Here is a 27,352-nt window from a genome sequence, read left to right as displayed (position 1 = left end):
GCACCACAAACACAAGGAAGTAAATAGCTGAGAAAGAAGAATCACAAAGTGATGTGTTTGCACAGACAACTTTGCAATGAACTCACATCATTTCTCTCTCAACATTAGTGTAAATCATTGAGCACCTATTGTGAGTGGGAGGACAACCATCATTAGCAGAGCCATTACCAGTGCTTTAAATTAATATAATACTTGTCCTGTAGCATTTCTACTCTGTAAGTCTCCCAGGAAGCTCAGGCATCTGAGCCACCTAGAAATAAAATATAGTTGGGTCTATCTTAAAGGTTGGGACACAGAATGGACTTCGTGGCTCTAAAGAATCTGGAGACCATATTCCTGGGTAGTCTGAAAACATCTTTCAAATGGGAGATGTTTAGGAGAGGAATGAGCCAGTTCTAATCCTGGTTTTCACTTTTCCAGTTCTTCCCTTTCCCAATCTATGCACTAAGGATGGCTGATACTTGGCTCACAATTCATTTAACCATTCTTCTATTTAATAAACATGATTGAGCATCTACAATACACCAGGAAATATGAGATAACAGACATATTAAAATACCGCCCTCTTCACCCAGACACTTACAAGATCAGTGCTAAAATTGAGATTTGTGACCAGTGCAATAGGAACAGAAGAAAGTGTTAAGTTCTTCTAAGGGACACCAGAAGAGCTTTACAAAGAAAGCATTCTGAGTTGAGCCTAGAAGGATGAATAGACAGAAGAAGGGATTCCAGGTAGAGAAAGAGCATGAGAAATGCCAGACAGAATTGAGGGATGAGTAAGTACTTTAGAAAAGCCACAAATCCAATATTGCTCACTCTTTCTAGAGCCCCAAGTATTCTGTAGAAGGGAAATTGAGGTTGGACAGGGGAGATCAGATCACCTGTAGAACATGCAAACAAATTTAGATGTGACCCTAAGGATGATGACAGGCATCCCTGAACACTTCTGAGTAGGACATTGACACGGTGGAGAAAGAACAGGTGTCGAGGGGTGGGAATTATAGTACACATCTGAGACGCCTACAAAGGGTGGGGCACATATGCGAGATTTATTTAGGGGGTACAGGATTTGATGTGTGTAGGAAATGGGAAGAGGAAAAGGTATTGAAGATAACATTCAGGTTTCATCCTTAGGAAACTTGGGTGGAAGATGGTACAAGTCACCAAAATATGGCATCTAGAAAGATAGCAGGTATAGTGGGAGAAACAAAGTAGCTGAACTTTGGACCAGCTGAGTTTGAGAAGCCTGTGGGCCATCAAAGTAGAGATGACCAAGAGCGAGTTGGACATATGAGTTTGGAGCTCAGACACACAGGCAGTCGGTGAGGACACAGAATTAGAGTAGGTGGGATCACCAGTGGATGAGCAGAATAAAATTCATAGTGTAAAGCCAGAGGACTCCTCTAGATCAAGCAGTATCAGTATCACCTGCAGCAATGGCCAGGGGCCAGCTCACAAGAGCCAATTGGTAAATGCTGAGGCATTTTGAAAGCTGGTTGTTAAACTCTTGGTAGCTTGGTGGGAATATTTATATCACATGGAAACCAGCAAACACTATAAATTAGGCTTGCTTTCCTCAGACCCCACTCCCAGAGCTGGCTACCAGCACACATCAAACTTGAGAACTTGTTATACATGCAAATTCTCAGGCCCAACCTTAGATCTATTAAATCAGAAACCATGTGGTAGTTTTCATAAGCCCTGCAGGTGATACAGATGCCCAGGAAAGTTTGAGAATACCCACTCTAGACATATGAAACACGGGGTCCATACTGGCTGAGGAAGATCAGCCTGGCCTGGAATTCGGTGGAAATTGTGTGTGAGGCTGGGGAAAACTCTGGCCTTCTCTTGAGGTGTGTGGTTCCAGACCCGAGGACCCAGAAACAGACTGTTGACCATTGGTCAGCATCTCTCTAAAACTTTGATAGGATTAATATGTCTAGTCAGCTCACCCACTCTTTTTATATCTTCAAAAAGTATTTTTCTGTCTATGCTTTGAAGGCATTTGGGGAGGAAAGTGATCATTTAAGAGTCTGTAGTGCACTCTTTTGCTTTTTGGTGCTGAGGGGGAGCAGAGTTTGTCACCCCAAAATACGCCTTTTGGGAGATATTAATTATCTTAAGCTGGTTATTTTTAAGGAAAAGACTCAGGAAGAAGCTTTGACCTTTCCTCAAACTCCTTTCCTGTTCCAAGAATGAATATATCATCATAGATAACTATAGTTTAATATGAACAGTATGACAGACAGGTGAGAAACTGGTAAGGTTCTTTTTATCAAAGTCCTCTCTGTGTTCCTTTGTCTCTGCATGGCCCAGCAAACATTTATTTACCAAACATTTGCTTTCCCATCTCCATGTGAATTGCCTACCTTCTCTTTGAAGTCCCAAACCACTACCCTCTTTTTCCTTAGATCAAGATTGCATTTAGGCCTCAATGGTCCCTTGTTCTTACAGAACCTTTTTATATGTACATATGTAATTAAATCTGATTTTTTTCCCTGTTACTCTGTCTCAAGTCAAATTGATTATTAAACCAGCCAGAAGAATTAAGAGAGAAAAGAGGGGAAAAATTTTCCCTCCTCTACAGGGCCAAGTTAAAATCTTACTAAGAAAGGCTGGGACAAGGTCAAGTGAAACTGGCATTTGCTCATTTACCATTAAAATGAACTTACTTAGAATTAGGTTTTGTTTCCAGTTACAACTTACAAATAAATAATCATAACACTGGGAAACTGATGTTACTAGACTTTACTACTTTGTCATAATACAAGGTTAAAATCAATAAAATTAGCAGTGAAAACCAGTGTCAATGTGAAAATGGCAACAAATGGGCTGGAGAACTGAGGGCATATTTTAAGTTGTTTTGGCATTTTGAATTTAATGAGAAGAATATAGTGTCATTGTTTCATTTTAAATTTTTATATGATTAATTTGTAGCATATTATGAGAAAAAACACCAGATAAGAAATCTTGAATTTGCATTTATATTTTAATTTATGTGACCTTGGGAAAGTCACAAAGCTTTGACTCCATCAGAAAGAACAACATAAGAATAATGGGTATACCAGAAGGGGAAGAGAGAAGAAGGAAACAAAGAATATATTCAAACACACAGTTGACAAGAACTTCCCAAACCTGTGGAAAGAACTGGACCTCAAATTCAAGAAGCAAATAGAACACCTAATTACCTCAATCCCAACAGATCTTCTCAAAGGCACGTTGTGCTGAAGCTGTCAAAAATTAATGACAAAGAAAGAATCCTCAAGAAAGCTAGAGGAAAAAAAGCAATAACTTACAAAGGAAAGCCCATTTGATTATCATCAGACTTTTCAGCAGAAATTCTACAAGCCAGGAGTGAGTGGAACCAAATATTCAAACTACTGACAGAGAGAAATTATGAGTCAAGTATAATGTATCCAGCAAAGTTATCCTTTAGATATGAAGGAGGAATAAAGACATTTCTAGACATACAGAAGCTGAGGGAATTTTCTAACACATGACCTGCATTACAGGAAATACTGAAGGAGGCTATTAGACCTGGAACAAAAAATCAAAAGAATACAAAACCATGAGCAAGATTACTAACAGACAGACAGAAGAAGAAAATGGCAACCCCTACACAAAACAGGGCGCTATACACTTAAACATAATATAAAGGGTAAAGAAGACAAAAACATTTTTAAAAAAAAGGAAAAAGAGAAGAAAAACACAACCTGTACTGCAACTCCAAAATCAACTCACAGCATAAATAGGGGTAACTTGTGACAACAGAAACATAAAAGGAAAGAGAGTAAAGGTCTGAATCTGCAAAGGGGACTGGAGATAAGATGCATGCTGTAGAAAAAGGACTGCTGTATATGTGAAACTTTCTTTTACATAAACTTAACAGTAACTACTCAAGAAAGAAAAATCCAGAACTGAGACATATCACATATAAAAAGAAGAAACAGAGGAAAAAAATCATAGAATACCACCACACTAAAATAACAGACAGCAACAAAAAGGCAAAGAAACAATACAGACACTGAGCTACCAGAAAACAAAAGATAGAATGGCTATAGGAAATCCTCATATATCAACAATCACCCTAAATGTAAATGGACTGAACTCACCAATAAGAAGGCATAGAGTAGCAGATTGGATCAAAAAACAAAACCCAACCATATGCTGCCTCGAAGAGACATCTCAGCTATAAGGACAAATATGGACTCAAACTGAAAGGGTGGAAATAGAGACTCCAAACAAATGGTATCCAGAGAAAAGTGGGTATAGCCATAATTATATCAAACGAAATGGACTTCAGGATAAAAAAGGTAACAAGAGACAAAGACGGATATTTCATAATGGTAAAGGGGACTATACAACAAGAAGACATAACACTTATCAATATATGCCCCCAATCAGGGAGCACCGAAATATACTAAGCAACTACTAACAGAACTAAAAGGGAGAAATGAACTAAAACACAATTACAGTGGGGGACTTAAATACATCATTGACAGCCATGGATAGATCATTCAAACAGAAAATCAGTGAGGAAATATTAGCCTTAAATGACACATTAGACCAAACGGACATAATTGATATTAATAGAGAACTTCATCATAGAACACCAGACTATACATTCTTTTCTAGTGTCCATGGAATAGTCTCAAGGATAGGCCATATGTTGAGACATAAAACAAGCCTCAGCAAATTTAACAAGACTGAAATCATACCAAGCATATTCTCTCATCACAAGGCTTTGAAATTGGATATCAACTACAAAAAGAAAGCAGGAAAAACCACAAATAGGTGGAGATTAAACAACATACTTTTAAAGAATGACCAGGTCAAAAAAGAAATAAGAGGAGAGATCAAAAGATACATAGAAACAAATGACAATGAAAATACATCTTGCCAAAATTTTGGGGTGCAGTGAAAGCAGTTTTAAGAGGGAAATTTATAGCATTACAGGCCTATCAAGAAACAAGAAAAATCCCAGATAAAAACCTAACATTACACCTTAAAGAACTAGAAAAAGAACAAATGAAACCCAAAGTCAGCAGAAGGAAGGAAATAATAAAAATCAGAACAGAACTAAATGAAACAGAGAACAAAAAGACAACAGAAAAAAAATCAAAGAAACAAACAGCTTGTTCTTTGAAAAGATTAATAATATTGACAAACCCTTGACTAGACTTACTAAGGTAAAAAAAAGAAAAGATACAAACAAAATCAGAAATGAAAGAGGAGACATGACCAGGGGTGCCACAGAAATACAAGGGATCATACAAGAATACTATGAAGGACTATATGCTACCAAATTCAATAATCTAGACGAAGTGGACAAGTTCTTAGAAACTTTTAGCCTTCCTAGACTGAATCATGAAGAACTGGAATATTTAAATGGACCAATCAATAATAAGGAAATTGAATTAGTCATCCAAAACCTTCCCAGAAGCAAAAGTCCAGGACCAGATGGCTTCACTAGTGAATTCTACCAAACATCCACAGAGGATCTAACACCTGTCCTCCTCAAACTCTTCCAAGAAATTGAAAAATAGGTAACAGTTCCTAACTCATTTTATGAGACTAAGGTTACCGTGATACCAAAACCTGGTCAGGATAACACAAAAAAGAAAATTACAGACTATAATCTCTGATGACTACAGATACGAAAATCCTAAACAAAATCTACAAATTAAATACAACAATACATTGAAAAGTAGGGTTCATCCCAGGGGCACAAGCGTGGTTCAACTTATGCAGATCAATCAATGTGATACACTACATAAACAAAATAAAAGATACAAATCATGATTATATCCATAGATGCAGAAAAAGCATTTGATAAGATATAATCCATCTATAATTAAAACAGTTAACAAAATGGGTATAGAAGGAAACGACCTTAACCTAATAAAGGCCATATATGACAAACTCTCAGCTAATTTAATAATTAATGGCGAAAAAATGAAGCATTTTGCTCTAGGTTCAATAACCAGATAGGGCTGTCCCCTATCACCTCTGCTTTTCAACATAGTGTTGGAAGTCCTTGCCAGAGCAATCAGGCAAGAGAAAGAAATAAAAGGCATCCAAATTGGGAATGAAGAAGTTAAATTGTCCCTTTTTGCAGATGATATGATTCTTTATATAGAATACTCTAAAGACTCCACCAAAAAGTGATTACAAACAATAAATGAATACAGTAAAGTTGCTGGCTACAAAATCATTTTACAAAAATCCATTGCATTCCTGCATTCTAACATGAAATTTCAGAAAAAGATATGAAAAAAACAATTTTGTCTGCAATTGCAATAAAAAGAATAAAATACCAAGGAATAAACTTAACCAAGGATGTGAAGGATTTATATGCTGAAAACTATAAGACATTTTTGAAAGAAATTGAAGAAGACACAAAGAAATGGAAAGACATTCCGTGCTCATGGATTGGAAGAATCAACATAGTTAAAATGGCCATATTACCCAAAGCCATATACAGATTTAATGCAATCCCCATCAAAATCCCAATGGCATTTTTTAAAGAAATAGAACAAAAAAATCATCAGATTTGTTTGGAACCACAAAAGACCCCAAATAGCCAAAGCAATCTTAAGAAAAAAGAACAACGCTGGAGGTATCGCACTCCCTGACTTTAGCTTGTACTACAGGGCTACAATAATCAAAACACCATGGCATTGCCAGAAAAACAGACATATAGACCGATGGAATATAATTGAGAACCCAGAAATAAACCCACATATATATGGGCAGATAATTTTCGATAAAGGAGCCAAAAATATACAATGGAGAAAAGAAATCCTCTTCAATAAATGGTACTGGGAAAATTGGAAAGTCACATGCAAAAGAATAAAACTAGACTGGTATCTGTCGCCATGTACCAAAATTAACTCAAAATGAATCAAAGACCTAAACATAGGACCTGAAACAATTAAACTGCATAGAAAAAATCCTTAAAGGCAAGGGAAGTAAAAGCAAAAATAAATTTGTGGGACTATATCAAACTGAAGAGCTTCGGCACAGCAAAAGAAATCATCGACAAAATAAAGAGACAACCAAGTGAATAGGAGAAGATATTCACAAACAATGCCTCTGATTAGGGGCTAATATGCAAAATATATAAAGAACTCATACAACTCAACAACAAAAACACAAACATCCAATAAAAAATGGGCAGAAGACTGAACAGACATTTCTCCCAAGAAGACATGCAAATGACCAACAGATATAAGAAAAAATGCTCAACTTCACTAGCTATTAGGGAAATGCAAATTAAAACCATAATGAGATATCACCTCACCACTGTAAGAATGGCTATCATCAACAAGACAAATAATAACAAGTGTTGGAGAGGCTGTGGAGAAAAAGGAACTTTCATACACTGTTGTTGGGAATGTAAATTGGTATAGCTGCTATGAAAACCAGTATGGAGGTTCCTTAAAAAAAAATAAATAAATAAGAATAGAATTAACATATGACCCAGCAATCCCTCTCCTGGATATCTACCCAAAATATCTGAAAATATTTATCCATGAAGATATATCTACCCCAATGTTCACTGCACTTTATTTATGGTGGCCAAGACATAGAAGCAACCAAAGTGTCCTTCAATGAATAAGTGGATAAAGGTGTGGTGTATACATACACAATGGAATACTATTCTGCCATGAGACAAGATGAAATACTGCCATTTGCAACAACATGGATGGATCTTGAGATTATTATGCTGAGCGAAGTAAGTCAGACAGAAAAAGTTGAGAACCATATCACTTCACTTGTATGTGGGATATAAAACTGAAAGCAATAAAGGAACAAGAAAAACAAAGAAACAAGAACTCATAGAAACAGACAACAGTTAGTGGTTATTAGAGGCTAAGGGGGGGAGGAAGAATAGTAAAAGAGGGTAAACGGGGTCAAATATATGGTGATGGAAGGAGAACTGACTGGGTAGTGAGCACGCAATGTGATATATAGATGATGTATTATAGAAACGCACAACTTGAAACCTAATTTTATTAACCATTGTCACCCCAATAAATTTAATAACAATAAAAAAGAAATTAACCTCATAGGATGGTCTGAACACAAACATTTCCAACTAAAAGCGGGTCATGGCAGGTAGTTATGCCCTAGGCCTATAGCTTACTTGGCAAAGGTCAATATTTACCTTAAATCAGCCTGTTTACTGTTTTTTTGCATGCAAGATAACATACCTTTGAAATGTCATAGTCATCTTTTTTAGACTCCTTAAGGCACAATCGCTGGCAGCAGGGACCAGAACATGAGACCGTGGAACCCCTCATTGTTACCTTGTTTCCCACATACCATCTCTATGTGCTGTAAATGTTAATGATTAACTATCCTGTGCCCACTAATGTAAAAGAAGTATGTGTCTCTCCACTTTGTTTTTTATCCAATCCCAGAGATTTCCCAGCTTTGCTTTCTCCTGACCCCTTAATTTACCGCCAATGAATTTCATGTAAACCTCCATCTCTTCCTTTGATTCTAATGTATAAAATGAACTGTAAAACTGCTAACCTCCGGAGCATTTTCTCAATCCATTGAGATTTTGCTTCCTGGCAACTGTCATCAGTTTGGCTCAAATAAACTCATTAAAACTCTCTACAGGTTTGGATGTTTCTTATGTTGACATCATCATTTCTGGCCACTTGTAGCTATACGATTTTTGTGTTCAAAATGAAAATATACTTTTGATCACTAAGTAATAAACATTCTTTGTAAAAATCAAAACTATACAAAAGTATATGAACAAAAAAGTCTCTTTCTATCATAGACTGAATTTTCATTACCCCCCACCAATCTGACTAAATTCATATGTCAGCCTTAACCCCCAAGGTGACCGTATTTGGAGAAGGGACCTTTGGGAGGTCATTAGATTTAGATGAGGTCATGAAAGTGGGGCCCTCATGATGGGATCAGTGCCCTTTCTGATCCCTCATGATGGGATCAGAAGAGATATGAAAGAACTTGCTTTCTCTCTTTCTCCACCAGGTGAGGACACAGCTGGAAGCAGCATGTCTGCAAGCCAGGAAGCGGGCCTTCGCCAAGACCCAAACATGCTGCCACCCTGACCTTGGACTTCCAGCCTCTAGAACTGTGAAAAAATAAATTTCTGTCGTTTAAGCCACCCAGTTGATATTTTAATACCACCCAGTTGGTATTGTATTATGGGAGCCCAGAGCTGAGTAAGATACCTTTTAACCGTTTCCCACCTACAAATTCCATTAACCATTAAGGATGTATCCTTCCCGAATTGTGTGTATGCCCACATGCATGCATGTGCACATGGACACACACACAGTTTTACACAAATGGGTTATTTTACACATACTGTCACGTGATCTGCATTTTATATTTTATAATGTAACTTGGACATCTTTTCATCTTAACACAAGTATATCTACCTCAACGCTTTCACATTCGTTTGAAGGGCAGTCCATAATACATTTAATCAAATTGCTTAACACTTAGCTTGCTTTAGATTATTGCTAGTTTTGATATTTTAAACAATGTTGCAACCTTTGTTTGAACTGTTTTTAATCTATGTTCAATTACTTCTCTAAATTAAATTCTATAAAAAGCCTAAAATATAATACATGAAAGACTATAGAGAAGAAATATTATTTGAATCCCATTGAAATAAACTCTTCTTCCTCAGTGTAACAACCAGGAGTTACAGGATAGTTAAAACTAAACACTCTGACGAGAATGGAAACTGAAACAAAAGACTATGAAAATCAGTTTACCAGAGTTTCCCTAAACCGATTATTTGTTGGAGGAGGGGACTAGTCAGATATCCAGTATCTCTAATTGCAGAACAATCATCCACGGGAAATAGCTACTAAGACCATTCACTTTCTTTCTAATTGAAAGCTCATCAAAGGCAACTTTTGAAGAGGTAGTTTATTTTCTTTGCCCTACCAATTCCAAAGCAACAGGGACTATTCCAGTTTTCCCACCAGGCACGAGCTCCCAGGGTAGATTAATATCCTGGCATTGTGCTTTACACAGGAGCAAGCTGCGAATCCACATAGGAGAAACAACGTGAGGCCTGGGCCTCCACTCCCCTTGTGGTTGACTGAGTTTCTGGGCCTGTGAAGGTTTCTTGGCAGTGTTCAGGCTAACTAGTTATCTATGATATTAGCAACCAATATGATCTTTCAGACCTGTCACATAAGTCACAACATCTTAGAGTGCAATTAGCACTGAGAGGAAGCTGAGAGATCACTGAGTGTACAGATGGCCGATATCAGGTACTCCCCTTCTCCCTGACATTGCAGGCATTGGTAATCAGTTGTGGAACTATTTCCCAATGGGGTTCCTCAAAATCCTTTTCAATACAGCACTCCAGTCCTTCAAGCAGAGTTGGACCTAATCTTATTTCATCAGTGAAGAAAGTGAGGCCCGAAGGCTAAATTACCTAACCACGGTCTCACAGCTAGCCAGCGTCAGAGCTGACTTAGAATGTGGTTCTCCTTGATTTCCCCAACAGCATGCCAACACCTACATCCTCATTCTAAGTGAGAAGGTTACTATGTCTGGTATTTCCCAGAGCTTCCAGATGATCAACAGGACAGATAGGAGCAGAAATATCCAGATAAGAGCTCTGTTGTCTCAATGAGATAGAGCTGGCAATCTCTTTCACTGCCAAGGTTAAGGAGTTATACTTCATATATGGTCATCTAATATTTTGTCAGTCCCTTTGTTTCTGGGACCCAGTTCTAAATAAAGGTGAACCATGTCCAACCCTTACCCAGGGTGCACTGTTTTCTGTTTGTATTTCCCCCCTTTAACTCCCTATGCTAAACGACTCATAAGAAACCTAAGGCCTAGTGAGGTAAAAATAGTTTCCCAATGCCACCCAGGGTTCAGACAAGAATGTGATCTTCTGACACCTAGTTCAGCCAATCTAAGTGGTTGACCATTTGTCCCTGCCCTTTAACTGCTCTAGTTCCTTAAACTTGAAGAGGCTTTGCTCTGAATAGGAACATTACAGTTCCCCTGATTGCAGAGATAACAGCCATAGCAGCCATAGGTCAGGTGATATCAAATGGAGGTAAGATCAAATCTACAACCTGGGGATAGTTGGTCACAAGCTGCCAATCAGTGATGCTAAATCAGTTTGAAACCTAGTGACAATAATTGACAAGATTAAGGTATGACTTTAGTAATGTCTATGAGTCTGGCCTACGGAAGAAAAAATCCCTTGGCTTGAAATTTTCTGAAATTAGACTCAAGTGGGTTAGAGTAAAAACACATTTGAGATAAAGGAATCTGTACCAAGATTTTCAAAACTGGATCAATATATGAGCATTCACCCCATGTACAATTATTATGCATGTGCCACAGGCAAGGGGCTATGATCAAGTCTTATGTCTGTTTCCTGAGGGCAGGAGTGTGCGTGACTAGTTTCTTAAGAAAATGAGACATTTGTCTTTTTTAACATCCAATTTATCTGCATATTATACGGTAAAGGTGAATCATGGACTGCGACAAACTCCTAAACTGAAGCCTTGATACTTCCCTAAGAAACTTTCATCTTCCTTCTAAAGACACAGTAGTTGGAGCTCATGCTTACCATGGGCACGCAAGGTGCATTGCTCAGCCATGACTAATAAATCTCCCAGAGGATTCTGCGGTGTAGCAAGCTCCAGAGGAAGTAGACGGCAATGAATCAGAGTGCTCAGGAGTGGAAAATGCAATGTGATTCACATTAACTGAAAGAAAAGATTGAGGGAGAAAAAAACAACTAAAAATTAAAACCACACACACAGGCACTCACATATCAGTAAATATCACACTGGGCATGTCCAAGTAACTTCTGATTTTTCAAAGTCCAAAGAAGAAAAAAAAGGCGAAGTTTTCAAAATAAAGTCTAATAACTCGACTTATGGCAAAATTGTACTATAATGCATAATGTAGTCACATAAAAAGAAATAAATTCTTTTTAGTGAAGTTAGTATTTGTTATATGAAAAAAGGAGTCAATATATTATTTTTCGTTCAATCTCAAATAATCCTTTAGATATCTTCTTTAATTTTTGTTGCACACTATCAAACTTCAAAATGCTAACTCTTCTTTAAAGTACAGTTTATCTTTATAGAGAAATATTTTTCCTCATCATATGCTTTCTCTCAAGTAGCATCATTTCATTTCTCAATAACGAGTTATCTAGAAAAGCAAGGCAATGAAAGTTGAGCTCCTTAGAATTCAAACAACAAGCAAGTAAAAATTAAACAAGCAAGCAAGCAAACAAACAAACAAACAAAAAACAAGCCTCAAGGCTATTGGGATCAATCATTGTAAACAATGGAAATCAATGGAAACAATGAGTAGAGACATAGAACTTAGACTTAAAGTAAGAGTCAATTAATAATCCATGTGGACACACATTTTGAATCTCTATTAAATGAATAAATATAAATTTGAATTGGTTAGTTACAAGAAAACATGACCAAATTCACAAAACATCAAATGAAGTTAATATCTGGATAGAATTTGGTTTATTCCAGCACTCGATTGGCCAAGTGGAATTTAAAATCAGTAGAGAGAAGAATTGAATGACTTGACAGCGTGGGCCACAGAGGTTTGGGGTAGATGTCTTGGGTGGGGATGTTGTGACCACTCTAGTTGTTGTGAGCTGTTGTTATAATCAGTGGTGATGTTAGGAAATTTTTTTGGAAAGTGGCACTCATCAGTGAAAAGGCAGAATTAGGTGCCTGGAAGCACTGAGTAGGGGCAAGAACAGAGGGAAGGAAGGTGGGAGTGGGCAATGTGATAACCACGACACATACACATACTACAGACATGTGCATTGGTTCCAGGGAGCTGAGCACCAAAGCAAATAGCCTGGGTCAGGCCTTACAATGTGTTATTTTTGTCTGAATTTTCCAATGTGGAGTCTTCTTGGGCCGAGCTAACCCAATGACTGAAATCTCCACTTCATGCTTGGCTGTGGGAACTCCTAGACAGACATTTGCACTCCCATTTGCCAGTGAGAACCAAGCAAAACAAAACAATGTCAGAAACAGCATTTTGGTCTCAAACCTTTTGGTCCCCGGATCTTGCAGTTAATGCTACCATTTTCTATTCTGATCTACTTAACAAAATTTACAGTTTACTAAGACTTGAAGAGATCAGTCATCATTTCAAATTACCCATCAGAAAGGCATTTTATAAATTTTTAAATAAGTTTTGTATAATTTATTTACCTTATATTTCTAAATATCAAAATCCCTAAAATGTGCAGAAACCAAGGATAATAGAGTAATCTATTACTCTATGTATTATTTTCCAGTTGATTTTCGTTTTCAGTATTTTTAGTTACAAAATTATGAATGATACAAGTATGTGGACATTCAAAAAGCAATAGAAGTTTGTTATAGGAATATTAGAAAATAAAATAAGAATTTAAAAACTATCGGTCTATTTGTTAATCCTCCTAGTACATCCTTCCAGACTTTTTATGAATCCATCTGTCTCTACCTCCTTAACGTGTTTTATTTCATTTTGCAAAGCTTATTATTACCTGACATATATGGTGTATTTATTTTCTTATTTATTGTCTGTTTCTGCCAGTGGGATGGAAGGCTCTTGGGGGAAAATGTTTTTCCACTTTGTTCACTACTAACAGCCAGTCTCACACAGTGTCTGATGCAGATGAGGGGCTCATAAGATTTAATGAATGAATGAAAGAAGGAATAGTTGGTACTCACTAAATATTTGTAAAATTGTAAGCAAGTACAAGCCAACCTGAGTCAGGGAGATGGCAAGTAGACTGGAACATCTTTCTTTTCCACCTCATTGTTCTTTAGTCCATTTGCTATTAGTTAAATTACTCCATTTTCTGTTCAAACTCAATAAATTTAGCTATAGGCATATATTTGGTTCATTTTCATTGTTTAACATTGTAGCAGAAGTCATGGACTTGGTGGGAAGTGAGAGGTGACTTTGCAAATGGGCCAATTGGGGTCAATGTGGAGTGGGCAAGAGTGGGAAAGTCCACTGTGGAGCACACGTGTGCCCGTGCTTGCGTCGCAAGAGCAGTGACTGAACAGATCTGCTCTTTCCTCTGCTCTCACAGTCTGACCTTGCACTCTCAGGAGGACAAGTAGCAATTGCCTCTTGCCCATACCCAAAGGGAAAAGGCTGAGGAAGCTGAGTAACTTCTGTAGTAAAAGGAGGAAAATATAAGTCCTTTTATGTCTTTCTTTATCTAACATATTGACATTTTTAAATCACCAATTTCCCACTCATAGAGAAAAAGTGGTCAAGGAAGTATGTTTTGATTTAATAAAGACCCATTGTATCATTACTAGACAATGACTCTTTCTGGCAAAAGATTTAAAATCTGATCTCGCCATTCCCTTTAATTCTTTTAGTGAGGATGTCCACATTATGAAACAATTCCTTGAGTCTGCCATTCTGATGGGGTACCAGGGGAGTGATGAGGGCTAGACCTTTTAAAAACTTTCTTTAGAAATAATTTTGAACTTACAGAAAAAAAATTACAATAGTCCCTTACTAATCAATAAGAATAAGACAAGCAACCCAATACAAAAATGAGAAAAGATTTGAACAGACATTTCACCAAAGAAGACATATGAATGGCAACTAAGCACATGGATAGATGCCGGACATCATTAGTCATGCTAAACCCACAATAAGATGCCCCTACACTTCTATCAGAATGACTAACATCAAAAAGATTGCAGGTGAGGATATGGAGAAATCAGATCACCCATATATTATTGGTGTGAATACAGTAAAATGTTACCGTTTCTTTGGAAAATGGTTTGTCAGTTTCTTAAAAGAACTAAACATATACTTACCATATGACCCAGAAACTTCACTCGTAAGTACCTACCCAAGAGAAATAAATATATGTCCACATAAAGACTTGTAGGTGTATGTTCATAGCAGCATTATTCATAATAATAAAACTGAAAACAGTGCAAATGTCTATCAACTACAGCATGCATAAACAAAAGGGATATATCCGTACAATGAAATTACTATTCCACAGTTTAAAAGAAATGAACTATTGACAAATGCTACAACATGGGTTACTTGAATAATATTATGCTGCATGAAAGTAGTCAGATACAAAAGATCACAGATTGTATGACTCCATGTACATAAAATTTCAGAAAACTATAAATTTACGACAACACTCATATATGTACACTTAAAATGGGTGAATTTTATGAAATATAAATTATATCCTAAAAAGCTGTTTTTATAAATGGGAGCATATTCTAGATATTGTTCTGTACTGTGCTTTCTTTCTACTCAAAATTATAACTTGAAAAGAGTTGCAGATCAGCACAGTAGCTCTTCCTCTTTGGTTAGTGGTTGTATAATGTGCCATTTTAGGCTGTACCAAAATTTAAATAAATTACATACAAAAAAATGATTTCCTTTCCCCATTTAGTCCAAGGCGTTGGAGATATTTAGCTTCTGCTATGTTCAGATTTAAAAGTTACAAATTTCCTCCTTCTATTCCTCAAATTCTCTGGAGCACCCTGTTAGCAGATGCTAGTGGTACCTTAGACATGTCCCCTCAGCACCCAGCCTTCTCACACTTATCAGTGGTTTCCCACAGCAATTACCCATGGATCTCTTTCTGAAGACTGGGATGGCAGGAGCATACTTGACTCACTCATGGGTAGACCAGAAGACCAGGGAGTTACGGCCCCTTGGAATGGTGCTCATCAATGATGGATAGGAGTTGGTGGATAAATACCCCAGCATCCTCACTCCTTGAGTGAAGCAACTCTGAGGTGAGGTCAACACCACTTTCCAGAGCTCCCCAGCAGGACTGAGCACCAGGTACCCACAGTGGTGGGCTCAATAACACAATTGCTTTCCCTACCCTGTCTCATTTCTTCACTCCCCCACCATTTTTTCCTAGAATCACCTACCAAATAAATTACTTGCGTCAAAATCCTTGTCTTGGTCTGCTTTGGTGGGGATGTCAAAACAAATTGCGACCAAGAAGTGACACTTATTGATTGGCTCACACATCTAGTACTTTCTGCTCAATTCTTATGCATTTATAATGATGGCAACAAGCCACTAAGTCCACAGGCAATTAACAGTACTCATACGGCATATCAGTTCACTAATGGGGTAATTAGAATGCTCTACTGGGCCAAACATGGTACCATCATTAAGATGCTAGCATCTGGTCTGTATTCACTCACTTGTTTGCTTGACCAATGCATGGACACAGTACAAATAACTTACAAGTGTTTGAAAAGATGTTTAATTATTTGAGGCTTAGGTCTCTTCTACAGACCTTCTTTATAGGGCCAAGAACACAATAGTCAGGCCATCCTTAGCATATGTTTTATGACTTATAACTCACAAAAAGTGTAAGAACGACAAGTCTTTTCCATGCTAACTTGGAAAAGTCCTATAAATTTATGGCTGCAAATTCCAACCAACATAAAAGCTTTGCCTCTTCGCCTTCCAGCTAAATTGTAATCATGCCAGATGAGAGTGCCAAGGTACCGAGAGAAGCAAAGAAATGACATTTTTACAGAATTCAAAGCCTTCTCCAAAAATGTAAGAAAATATACACATCAATATAATTGACAATTTATTCATCCCACTTGCTGCTCTTATTTCATTTTGATGAGCTTGAGCAATTGGTATGGGTGGGTGCCAAGTCTAACCATTTTAGGCAGCTGCCAAGGTGGTAACAAGTTGTCATTATGGAAGAAACAAGCTCAATTCCAGATACTTCATGAGTCCATAGTGAACAAGGCCATGGTATACACTAAGGCAACAAGCCCACGCTGAGGTTTGAGATAACAAAGAAGTTTTGGGAACATGAGAGTGTGCAGCTTTTAATAACCATGTCATCTCCCATTAACAACAAATTAGAATAGCATTAAAAAGTTGGAACTTTGCCCAAAGTGATAACTAAAACTGACATTGGTAAAGACTTTTAAATTTCATATTATATTTTCCAAATTTGGCAGAAAGTAGATGAAGGATGGCAGAATGCCTTTTTGATCCTAAGCCAAGGCCAATAGTAGAAACTTTCCCAGTAAAAGGAGAATATACTTCTCTGCCTCTTGGCTTGGGTTTTGCCATGTGACATGCTTTGGTCAATGTAACAATGCAGAAGTGTCAGTTAAGAAGCTTCTTGAATTTCCACCTGCACCCCTGTGCCTCTGTCATGGTCATGAGATGAGAAGAGCTTCCCTTGGGTAGCTACTGCCCACAAGCCTGGACTTAGAATGTTCTCAGGAGGAGCAAGCCTGAACCTAGACCTCGGTGAGAAGCCAAGCCTCGCTGGACCTGTGCAGGAAGCAGAGTCACCCAGCTGAGCCCAACCTGAATCAGCCACACCCCCACGTACAAACTCCAGCCAGCCTTTAGTTGTGTGAACTTAATAAACACTTATTAATATTCCCATAGTTTAGGGTGTGTTGCACAGTACGAACTGATGCACAGAAGAAAGGAAGCCAAGAAGAATAATGCACAATTGGCTTTCCTGCTTTCTTTTCCTGCATAAATAGGTGTCTAGGACTCAGCTGGGGGGGAAGGAGATGACCACCCAGTTAGGCTTAAAAATTACCCACCCTGCCTTGGCCACCGTAAATAAAGCTGCAATGAACACTGGACATTTACAGATAAATGTTTTCAGATTTTTTTGGTAGACACCCAGGAGAGGGATTCCTGGGTCATAGGGTAATTCTAGTCTTAATTATTTGAGGAACCTCCACACTGCCTTCCATAGCGGCTACAACAATCTGCATTCCCACTAAGTGTATGAGGGTTCCTTTTTCTCTACCGCCTCTTCAACAGTTGTTACTATTTGTCTTGTTGATGATAGCCCTTCTAACAGTTGTGAGTTGATAGCTTATTTTGGTTTTTATTTGTATTTCTCTGATGATTAGTGATGTTGAGCATCTTTTCACATGTCTATTGGCCACCTGTATGTCCTCTTTGGAGAAGTGGCCTCCAATAGATGACTGGATAAAGAAGATGTGGTATATATACACAATGGAATGCTATTCTGCCATACGAAAAGATGAAATACTAGTGCCATTTGCGACAACATGGATAGATCTTGAGATTATTACGCTAAGCGAAATAAATCGGACAGAAAAAACCGAGAACCATATGATTTCACTGATATGTGGGATATAAAATTGAAAATAAAAAAGGCACAAGACAAACAAAGAAACAAAAACTGATAGACACAGACAATAGTTTAGTGGTTACCAGTGGGTAAGGGAGAGGGAGGTGGTATATGAGGGTAGATAGTGATGGAAGGAGAACTGACTCTGGGTGGTGAACACACAATGTGATATATAGATGATGTATTACAGAATTGTAGACTTCAAACCTATGTATCTTTACTAACCATTGTCACCCCAATAAACTTTAATTTAAAAAAAATTACCTGCCCTGATTACGCAGGGAAAGGTGGGGACTTCTCAAAAAGAGTTGCTTCTTACTGCTAGCTGATGAATTCATCATGGTGATATCATCCCACTGCCTTACAGTAACATAGTCCTCAGACCTCAGTCCAAACTGTGGCAGCAAGGGGGAGGGATTAAACCCCACTTGCTGTGATTACACCTGGTCGGGCAGCCATTTCTGTCCAACCCACAGGCCGTAGTAGTGTGGTGGTTTTCAGCGCAGTGTACTGTGAATCAATCACACAGCCCGGTTTTAAACTCCACTTTTGCCACTGCCCAACTGTGTGATCTAGGGCAAGTTACTTAACCACTCTGGACTCAGTTTCCTCATCTGTAAAATGGGGATAATGAACCACCCTTATAGGGCTATTGTGATGAAACGAGGCAATGAATGCAATGGTGGTGTCAGGACGCCAAGTGTTTGGAAGTTGAAGTCTTCCTGAAAATCCATGGGAACAAAACAACACAGAAGACAGACCATTTGACCTTTCCTCTCTCTTTTTGATGAGCCCCCAACTTTTCCAGCAAACAAAACCCATCAGACAAATCATGTGGAACTTGAAGCTTCAGGGGCAAGAAGTAAGTGGAACGCATGTTATTCCAGGTTTGTCAAATGTGGTGGAAGTCTGATTTAGACGTGGAGGTGGCAGGTTTATGCTTCACCTCTGACCTGCCTGCCACACCCTCATGACCTGCCACCCAGTGGACAAAGGGAGAGAAATGACAGCAAAAGAAAAAAACTCTTTACTACCCTGTGCTCTGCCACCATCTATACCACTCCCCATTGCAATCCTCCCTTTTATTAGATTGGTGCAAAAGTAATTGTGGTTTAAAGATTGAAAATGATTGCAAAAACAGCAATTACTTTTGCACCAACGTGACACATATTTAAGCGTATGAAGAATGGGGAAAATCACCCATGATTCTTCTATTCTGTGTCCACCTCGGTCTCTTCTTGCTGTCCTCTCTTCTCAATCCAGTTTCTATTTGCTCGTAAGTTATAAACCACACAAATAGTTTCCTTTCCACCAACTCCATTGTAATGTTAATTTCCTTGGTACAATATTTGCATTTTCCTTGGTACCATAGGTTGCAAAGTTGGCCACAGTTCTTCACCTTCCCTGTATGGCTGCTCTTTGCAACATGGCACTGCAACTTCTCCCATCACTTCTCCCATGAGAAATAGGCTGGGGTCTATTTCTCATCTCTTGAATCTGGACTGGCTTTAAGCCAATCGAATGAGGCAGAAGTGGCATGGTGTCATTTTCAAGCCTTAACTTCAAAACGCCATGCATGTGCACTCTCTGGGAGCCCTGACTAGCCTGCCGAGGACGAGAGACATGTAGAGCGGAGCAGAGCCATCCTGTTGAGACCATACTCAACCAGTCAACCTGGCAGCTGATTGAAGACTCGCGAGTCAGTCCAGCTACCCGAGCTAGACCAGCCGAGTCCAGCGCGAATGGCCAACCTGCAGAATCATGAACTAAATAAATGGCTATTATTTGAAGCTACTAAGTTTGAGGATGGTTTGTTAGGCAGTAAAAGCAAACTAGTAGATTAGGCAATAAAAATACAATTAAAGAATTAAACTTGACTATTATTTTGCATGCATTTATTTATCCTTCTCAATTAAAAAAAAAAAGCCCCTCATATTCTGGTCCTGCTGCCATGCCTATTATTATTGGAGCCCTATAACTACTAAGCCTAGGGTCAAGTATTGGACATTCTGGACAATGTAAAGGTAAGAGTTCTTCAGAGTTCTCAAGGGGCTGCCATGACAGGCACACATATAGCTGAACACAAGGTAAAGACACAAGTGCCACCAATTCTATGGCAGAGGCTGACCAGAATGAATGCAGAAGTTACATACATCATATTAATACTTCAACATGCACACCAAAGTTAATTCCTCCAATTTGCACATCTGAAAATATTTTCCACTTGGATAACAACCTAGTGAAAAATAGTGTCTCAGAGTCCTGTCAGTTCCGGTTATTGTTTAGTTTACTGTTGCATTTTATTGAAGTTATTTATTTACAGAAGTCAAACACAAAGATGTTTTATCTCACAGGAAAGACAGAGGAAGTGAAGAAGAAACCTCTGACCTCAAAAGACAAACCTTTAGCTCCAAGATGAGGCTGAAGCCAGGAATTAGGCACTTCCTTATTCTATCATCATCATTCTCAAGAAAATGCACATATAATGCTCTTTGATATTTATTTAACTTGCATTTAATCATTGTCCAGTACAGGTTAGAGTCTGTGCTAGAAGGAAGGAGGAAGAGGAGACACAGACCAAGCCCTGGCATCAAAGAGCTTGAAGTCAAACAAGACGTAGAAATACTGATGACACAGAAGTGTTCGATTGCACAAATGATTATTACTTTACATGATATGAAAAAGTGTCTTGTGTGACCTGAGCAGAAACCATGGAACCTAAGCTCTGGGAGAGGAGGCAGGCAGCTTCCTGAGAGGAACTATTAGCTTCAGCTGGGGCCGGCAGCATTGATCTAGGCTTCAAGTTAAGGGGACAGTGTCACAACACTCTACGTGAAGGTGCTTCTCCAAAGTCACTCCCTCATCCTCTTATGTTGTCACGCAGCGGCATGCCCGTCTGTCCCCTCGTGCTTACCCCTAAAGAAAGGAGAGTCTGTGAGACTAGTCCTTTCAGGGACATTGCTTCACCTTTATGCCATCTCCTTGTTTGGCCCCAAAGGATGGCTGGCTAGCCAAGGACGGGTAAGATTCCTCAAGAAAGGAACAACCTAAGACAGGCACACTCATGTGGGGACCGCCAGGAGAATTCACGGGGTTGATGGAGGTGGCCATAGACCCCCACCTTCCCCCGTCTAAGGAGAGCTTCTGCCTCTGTGGCTGCATTCCTTCCACAACCTGCTTGGGAGGTGATAACATCACTTCTCCATCTCAGTAAGTTTTCAACATAAAGGTTTTGTCCCCTGGGGAGGTACAAACAATAATTATTTATACATCACGGGACTTTTGGTACTGGCCACTTGCAGGCAAGGGTGATTGGTTTGCACCAGTTTTCTGGTATGGTGTATGAGTCTCACAGACCCTAACATAAACAATGCTGCTTCCTTGTGTGTGCAGCAATAAAAGCCACAAGGTGGCCCGATTCGGGGTTCTCAGTCCTTTGAGGCTGGGAGACCCTCAGCCCTGTTTCAAAACTTTCTTTGATTTCTGTTTCTTTCCTAACCCTTCGCCACCCCTTCTCGTTCTCTCACTGCCTGTATGGCGCTGGACACGACACTCTTACTACAAATGAGTTTGCTTTCTCTGAGAGCAGTTGTGTCTGAGAGGCAAAGGCCCCAGCTCCTGGTCCAGTAAAAGCGTGCAGCTGGGGCAGGGGTGGCGTCAAAAGCTTGGCGTCAGGGAGCCCAGGGTTCAATTCCCAGCTTGTGTGACCTCGGGTGAACCACTTCATTTCACTCCATTTCCATTCTCTTACTTGTAAGTGAGTATAAAAACGTCTACCGTAAGCAGTGTTGCAGAGGGTTTAAATGAGATCACTCAAAACAGTGGTACTGTTTATTTTGCTCCTGAATCTGCTGTGGGGGTGGGACGTTCATCAGCAACAGCTTGTCCCCACTCCACTCGGCATCAGTGGGGACAGCTCCAAGGTTGGGGCTGAGCCTTCTACCGTCTTATTCACAAGTCAGCAAGGCCTTAGGTGGGGCTGTTGGTGGGAGCACCTCCACATGGTCTTTCTATGGGACCTGGGCTTCCTCATATTATGGTGGCTGGTCTCAAAGGCAAGAGTCCCGAGAGAGTGGGCGAGCCATGTGGACACCATGCCACTCTTGCTGATCTACTTTGAATTGTCAGTGTCACTTCTGCCACATCCTGTCTGTCAAGGCGGTCACTGAGTCTCGCCCAGATTCCACCAAGGGGAGGAAAAGTAAACTTCCCTGCTTGAGGGGCTGTGAGACGTTCCTGAAAGAGCAGTAGTATTGCTGTGGACATTTTGGAAAGTAAACTCTGCCCAGTGACCTACAGTGACATCCCTTTGATGCTAATTCCCTTTCAATGTGGAGATCTATGGTGCTATGGAAAAACATAGATGAAAAGTAGGGATGGGAGGAAAGGTAAGTGGGAAATGTATGAGAAAGAAAGAAAAAAGAGGAAGACTTTTATGTGGGGAAGGGGCTTCACCTTCATGACTGTCCTCTCTCAGTAATCAACCAGGTTCGTCATGACCCCTGGTGTCCCCAAAGATGGAGGCAACAGCAGTGCCAACTTCACGGTGTTGTTGTGAAAATTAAATGACTTAATCCATTAAAGTGCTTAGAGCTGTGCCTGGCACATAGTTAGTGCTCCATAAATACGAGCAGTCATACTTTGTGCTCTCGGGGCTCCTGAGCTGTCCTGATCTTGGTTTGGCCCTGCAGCCAATGCATCATAAAACTGCATCCCTCAGATACCTGGAAACAGGCAAGCACTTGTCAGAGAGAAGTCACATCCACACCAACACAACAAAGCTGGAGCACACAATATCCCCATCCCATGGAACAACCCGGAAATGAAAAGCAGTCCGTGGGTGGCCAGGTACTGGGTTTTATAATATTGTTATTACGTACCCTTCATGCCAGCATCTCTTCTTGTCTCGCACTTCCGTCCAACCCCAGCTTTCCCGGCATCACAAAGGGCTTGCACATTTTGTCTTCTCCAGTAGACGTTCAGACGTCTGGATCTCTTGTATCCATCTACAGTAGTAGAATACAATATTTAGGGTTTCTCATGCATTTGTTAAAAATACCATGAACACCCATACAGAGGCCTTGCCTCCTCACCTGGCTCCAGGAGGAGGCACTGGTAGACGGGAGCACAGTGAAGGGCCTTGCCTTCCCATTCTGATCCCTCACCTCCACCTGGGGTCCAGCTACCTGAGGACCTGGGCACTTTCTTTACCAGAATGTTCCCTAAACCCCTATGCCAATACTCAGATTTCTAAAACTCCAAATGGTCTCCCACCTAAGAAAATGGAACCAAGTCAGTAATTATGCTGTCTTTCCTACCAATTGACAATTTGATCATTCTTTCACCCCTTGTATAAACCACCAGCTCCTACAAATTTAGAGTCTTGCAATTTTCTAGTCTAGGATTTAGAGATGGGACTACCCTGAATGTGAAATTCCCAAATTCTCCCCCTATTTTTTCTTTTCTTTTTTTAATTAAAGTGTATTGGGGTGACAATTGTTAGTAAAGTTACAATAGATTTCAGGTGTACAATTCTGTATTACATTCTGTATCACATTTTGTGTTCACCACCCAGCCCCTATTTTTTTTCATATCAACACCCTAACCTTTTCAAAATTACCTAAGTACATGAAAGCCATTATCTGACTTGCAAACAACCAGAAAACAAAACACAAATATTAGATCAAAGCTCAAGATCCCTTTGGTCATCACCACTAATACCTGTAGCCTCATCCTTAGCAGAGGTGGACACTGTTATAATTTGGGACTATATCTTTCCAGATCTGTGCATACAAATATTCCATTTCTCTCTGTCTCTCTCCCTCTCCCTCTCCTTCTCCCTCTCTCTCTCCCTTTCTCTCTCTCTCTCTTTCTCTCTGTCTCTCTCACACACACACATACACACACACACACACACACACACACGTGTGTGCATTTCTTTTTTAAATAAATTTTATGTCATCCTACACTTTCCTTGTTCCATTCTCAGGATGTCTTATCAGACAAACCCACATCACCCTAAGAAGATGATATCAATTTTGAAAACTCTGTCATTAATATTTCAGTCCCAACTCCTGCATCAGACTGTATGATTGAACTCTGACTTCCTCCCCTGGTACGCTCTTTAGCAGGTATCACACACATCCCATCCCTTCCTTCATTCCCTAGATTTGAATTTCTGGCCTGAAATATCTTCCTTGCCCCTCTTTACACATTTGAGAAAACTCAACTCTCAGGCCTGGAGGCAACATATTTGGTTTTGAATCCCAGATGAGTCTTTCAGACAAATTACTTAATTTTTACTTACTTGGGTTCCTTCTGTGTTAAGTGGGCTGACTATAATAGCACCTACCTCAAAGGGTTGTTCTATGGATCGAGTAAAATAATCCATGGAAAGCACTCTCCCATTGCAGGATACTTAATAAATGTCCAATAAATGTTAACTGTACCATCACCACCATCAGTCATCACCATCATCATCATCATCACCTTTTCCCCCCTAATAACTTAAATGCCATTCTCTTTCTTCAGAGTTTCATCTGAACTTCTACTTCACATGTAGATACGACTACTAAAAAATAATCCCAGTAAGTGTCAAGTTTCATTTACATCACTTCACAGTGTCTTCTCTTCTTTGCCAATAGATGGATAAGAAGCTGGGTTACTGTGCTGGCCCACTGTACTTTGCCTGAGCCACACAGTCAGCACAGAGCAAAGGGAGCCCAGCAAAGGAAGATGATCCTCTCAAGGGACAGCAATTCCAAGGCTTCCTCCATTATATTGTTTATCTTACAATAGCAAATAAGTTTGCACAAATAAAATAGCTGGGTATAAACACCAATTCTCACAATTTTGTACAATTACACAACCAAGCCCAATAATAGGTTATATAAGAACTAAAATGTGAACAATACAATTAGAAGTAACAAGATTAATTTAATGTAATCAATGGTGTTATGCTAAAACTAAGTTACTTTTTGAGAAATGAATATAGTGGAGTTGTATCTTCTGTGAGAGTAAGGGCTAACATAAAAGAATAATTCAAGAAGTCACCTAAAGGAAATCTGCTGTCTGGAGAGGTTGGCAATAGTGAGAGGCACCAGGAACAGAAATAGCAGAGTGTGGTGTGTCATCATTTTGGCTCTGGGACATTCACTCACTGAGTGGAAAGGCAGGTGGAATTACTCACAGAATTCAGATTATTCCAATCTCTCTTCCACTCTCTGAATTTTTCCTTCACATATCTCTATGTGAAGCACTGTGAAGCTTTCATTCATTCTCCCCATTAGACTTGGCCTTCCTGGGACAAAGACTCTATGTCCTCAACTCTCCCTGCTCCTTCCTCTTACCCTGCAACAATTCCAATTTGTGGGATGACTTAGTCTCCAGGTGAATTAAATAAACACAAATCAAAGGGGGGCACTGAAATTATATGGCAGAAATTGGCTATAAGGCTCAACTCTTCAGGGGCTCTCCCCCTGCCTGCACACCTGACAAGTTTTAAATAAAGCCCATGCCCAGGTCACACCCCAAATTAATTACAACAGAATTTCTGGGGTGGGAAACACACAGCCCTATTTTTCAAAGCCCATTGGGTGATTCCAGTGTGCAGTGAAAGCTGACCAATAGTGACTTAGGGAGTAATGGCTTTCAAACCCTTTTCACCTTTGCCCACAGTAATAAGTACATTTCACATTATGGCCCATAACCATACACACACATACAAAACAGAAACAAACATTTTATAAAACACTACTTAAGTCTTACTACCAGCTGTACATTCTGATGTTTTCCATTCCACTTTTATTTAAAACAATGCTGGATGTACCCAACTTCACCCATTAATAAATCACCAGTAGGGGGGCATGACCCAAGTTTGAAAAACACTCCCTGAGATCACCCAAATATAGTTACATGAATTGTTGAATATTATCCTTGAAATAAAAAAATAAAAAAAAAACCTTCAAAAATTCCCAAAGAGGGTATGTGCACCCCTGAGAAAAAGTCCATACTTCCAGATTCCCATTTTGGAAATCTTTATTATATCCCAAATCTTTCACTTTACAAAACAGGAAAGGTAAAACACATGTGTACACTCCCTCTTGTGTGTACATATGCCTGTGTATGTTGTGCTTTGCCTACTAACCATTATTTAGTATCTATATTATCATGCAACATTTCATCTATTTGAAAAATCCTTGCACAATTACATTTTGGACCCCTAAACATAGATCTCTTAGATCTTAACTATGTTGTTTCAATGTGTTGCTCAGCAGGTGCTGGTCTTAATTTTTTCTTTGTCCAAGCACCATGGGGTCACTCAGTATGCCACATGTAGTACGCATTTGTACTAATGCCTGTTGACTAAGTTTAGCATTCTGGCATATATTTCCAATTTGGATTTAACAAAACAGTACACTAGGGAGGCTGACAAACACATCTTGCCTTATAGAGAAGGGGGTCTGCCATCACTAGCAGTCTCTCAATAGTTACCATGCTTTTAATATCAGACTATAGTTTTAGGTGTCCGGTGCTCTTACCACATGGGAATAGCCAATATCCAATTTTCACTAATATTGCTGCAATCACATCCTTAAATGTTTTAGGCAAAGTTTTTTGAGCACTACGGGGGAACAAAACACCAAGCAAAATGCTAGTAGTCAACTTCCAAAGGGATTTTGACTTTGAAAAACACAACTAGCCAAACCTAAACCAATCTAAAGAAGAGAGAGATGCTAAACTGAGCTTACAGTCAACATATATGAAGTCAGAAAATCTTACATACAGAAACTAAAACACCAGCACCATAAACAATGTGTCTTTATATAATAAAACTATAACTGCATATTAAAAAGAGAAGCAGACTGACTGAGGCTCCTTGGGAAGCTGTCCCAACCTTGCTGTGTTGCTCTTATAGCGTGTGGACACAAAAAGCATTTCCTCAGTAAAGGGTGTCTGTTTTCAATTTGGTTATTAAATTTTATTAATAACATGGTTGTGTTCCTAAGAGAAATACAAATTCATTTCAAACATATTGGTTTATTAGCAAACTAAAATTTCTCCAGGGTATACTAAAGTGTTTCTAATCTTCGTAAGTTATCATAAGTTTTCGTTTAATTTCTCTATGGAGGAAAACTAATGTATGGGGGGGTGTCTTGATCACAGCTACTC

At 39.2% G+C, this 27,352-nt stretch overlaps 1 protein-coding gene across 5 annotated transcripts in view; it reads right to left on the bottom strand.

Moving 5' to 3' along the window:
* Window positions 1-27,352, bottom strand: part of RIN2 (Ras and Rab interactor 2) — a 248,212-nt gene that overhangs the window by 180,706 nt on the left and 40,154 nt on the right. For 2 of the 5 annotated variants that reach the window (XM_081034405.1, XM_081034406.1), the window contains exons 2-3: window positions 23,062-23,187; window positions 11,603-11,741 (exon numbers count right to left, since the gene is read on the bottom strand). In XM_081034405.1, coding sequence (XP_080890531.1) covers window positions 11,603-11,622 — 20 coding nt within the window. In that variant the 5' untranslated portion in view covers window positions 11,623-11,741; window positions 23,062-23,187. Of the gene's footprint in view, window positions 1-11,602; window positions 11,742-23,061; window positions 23,188-27,352 lie in introns of those variants that run through there. The other 3 variants (XM_081034399.1, XM_081034400.1, XM_081034404.1) reach the window with 2 other exon arrangements.

The sequence above is a fragment of the Rhinolophus hipposideros genome (genome assembly GCF_964194185.1).
Source record: "Rhinolophus hipposideros genome assembly, chromosome: 22".
NCBI classification, from domain to species: domain Eukaryota; kingdom Metazoa; phylum Chordata; class Mammalia; order Chiroptera; family Rhinolophidae; genus Rhinolophus; species Rhinolophus hipposideros.
This window is presented reverse-complemented; position numbering and strand designations above follow the sequence as displayed.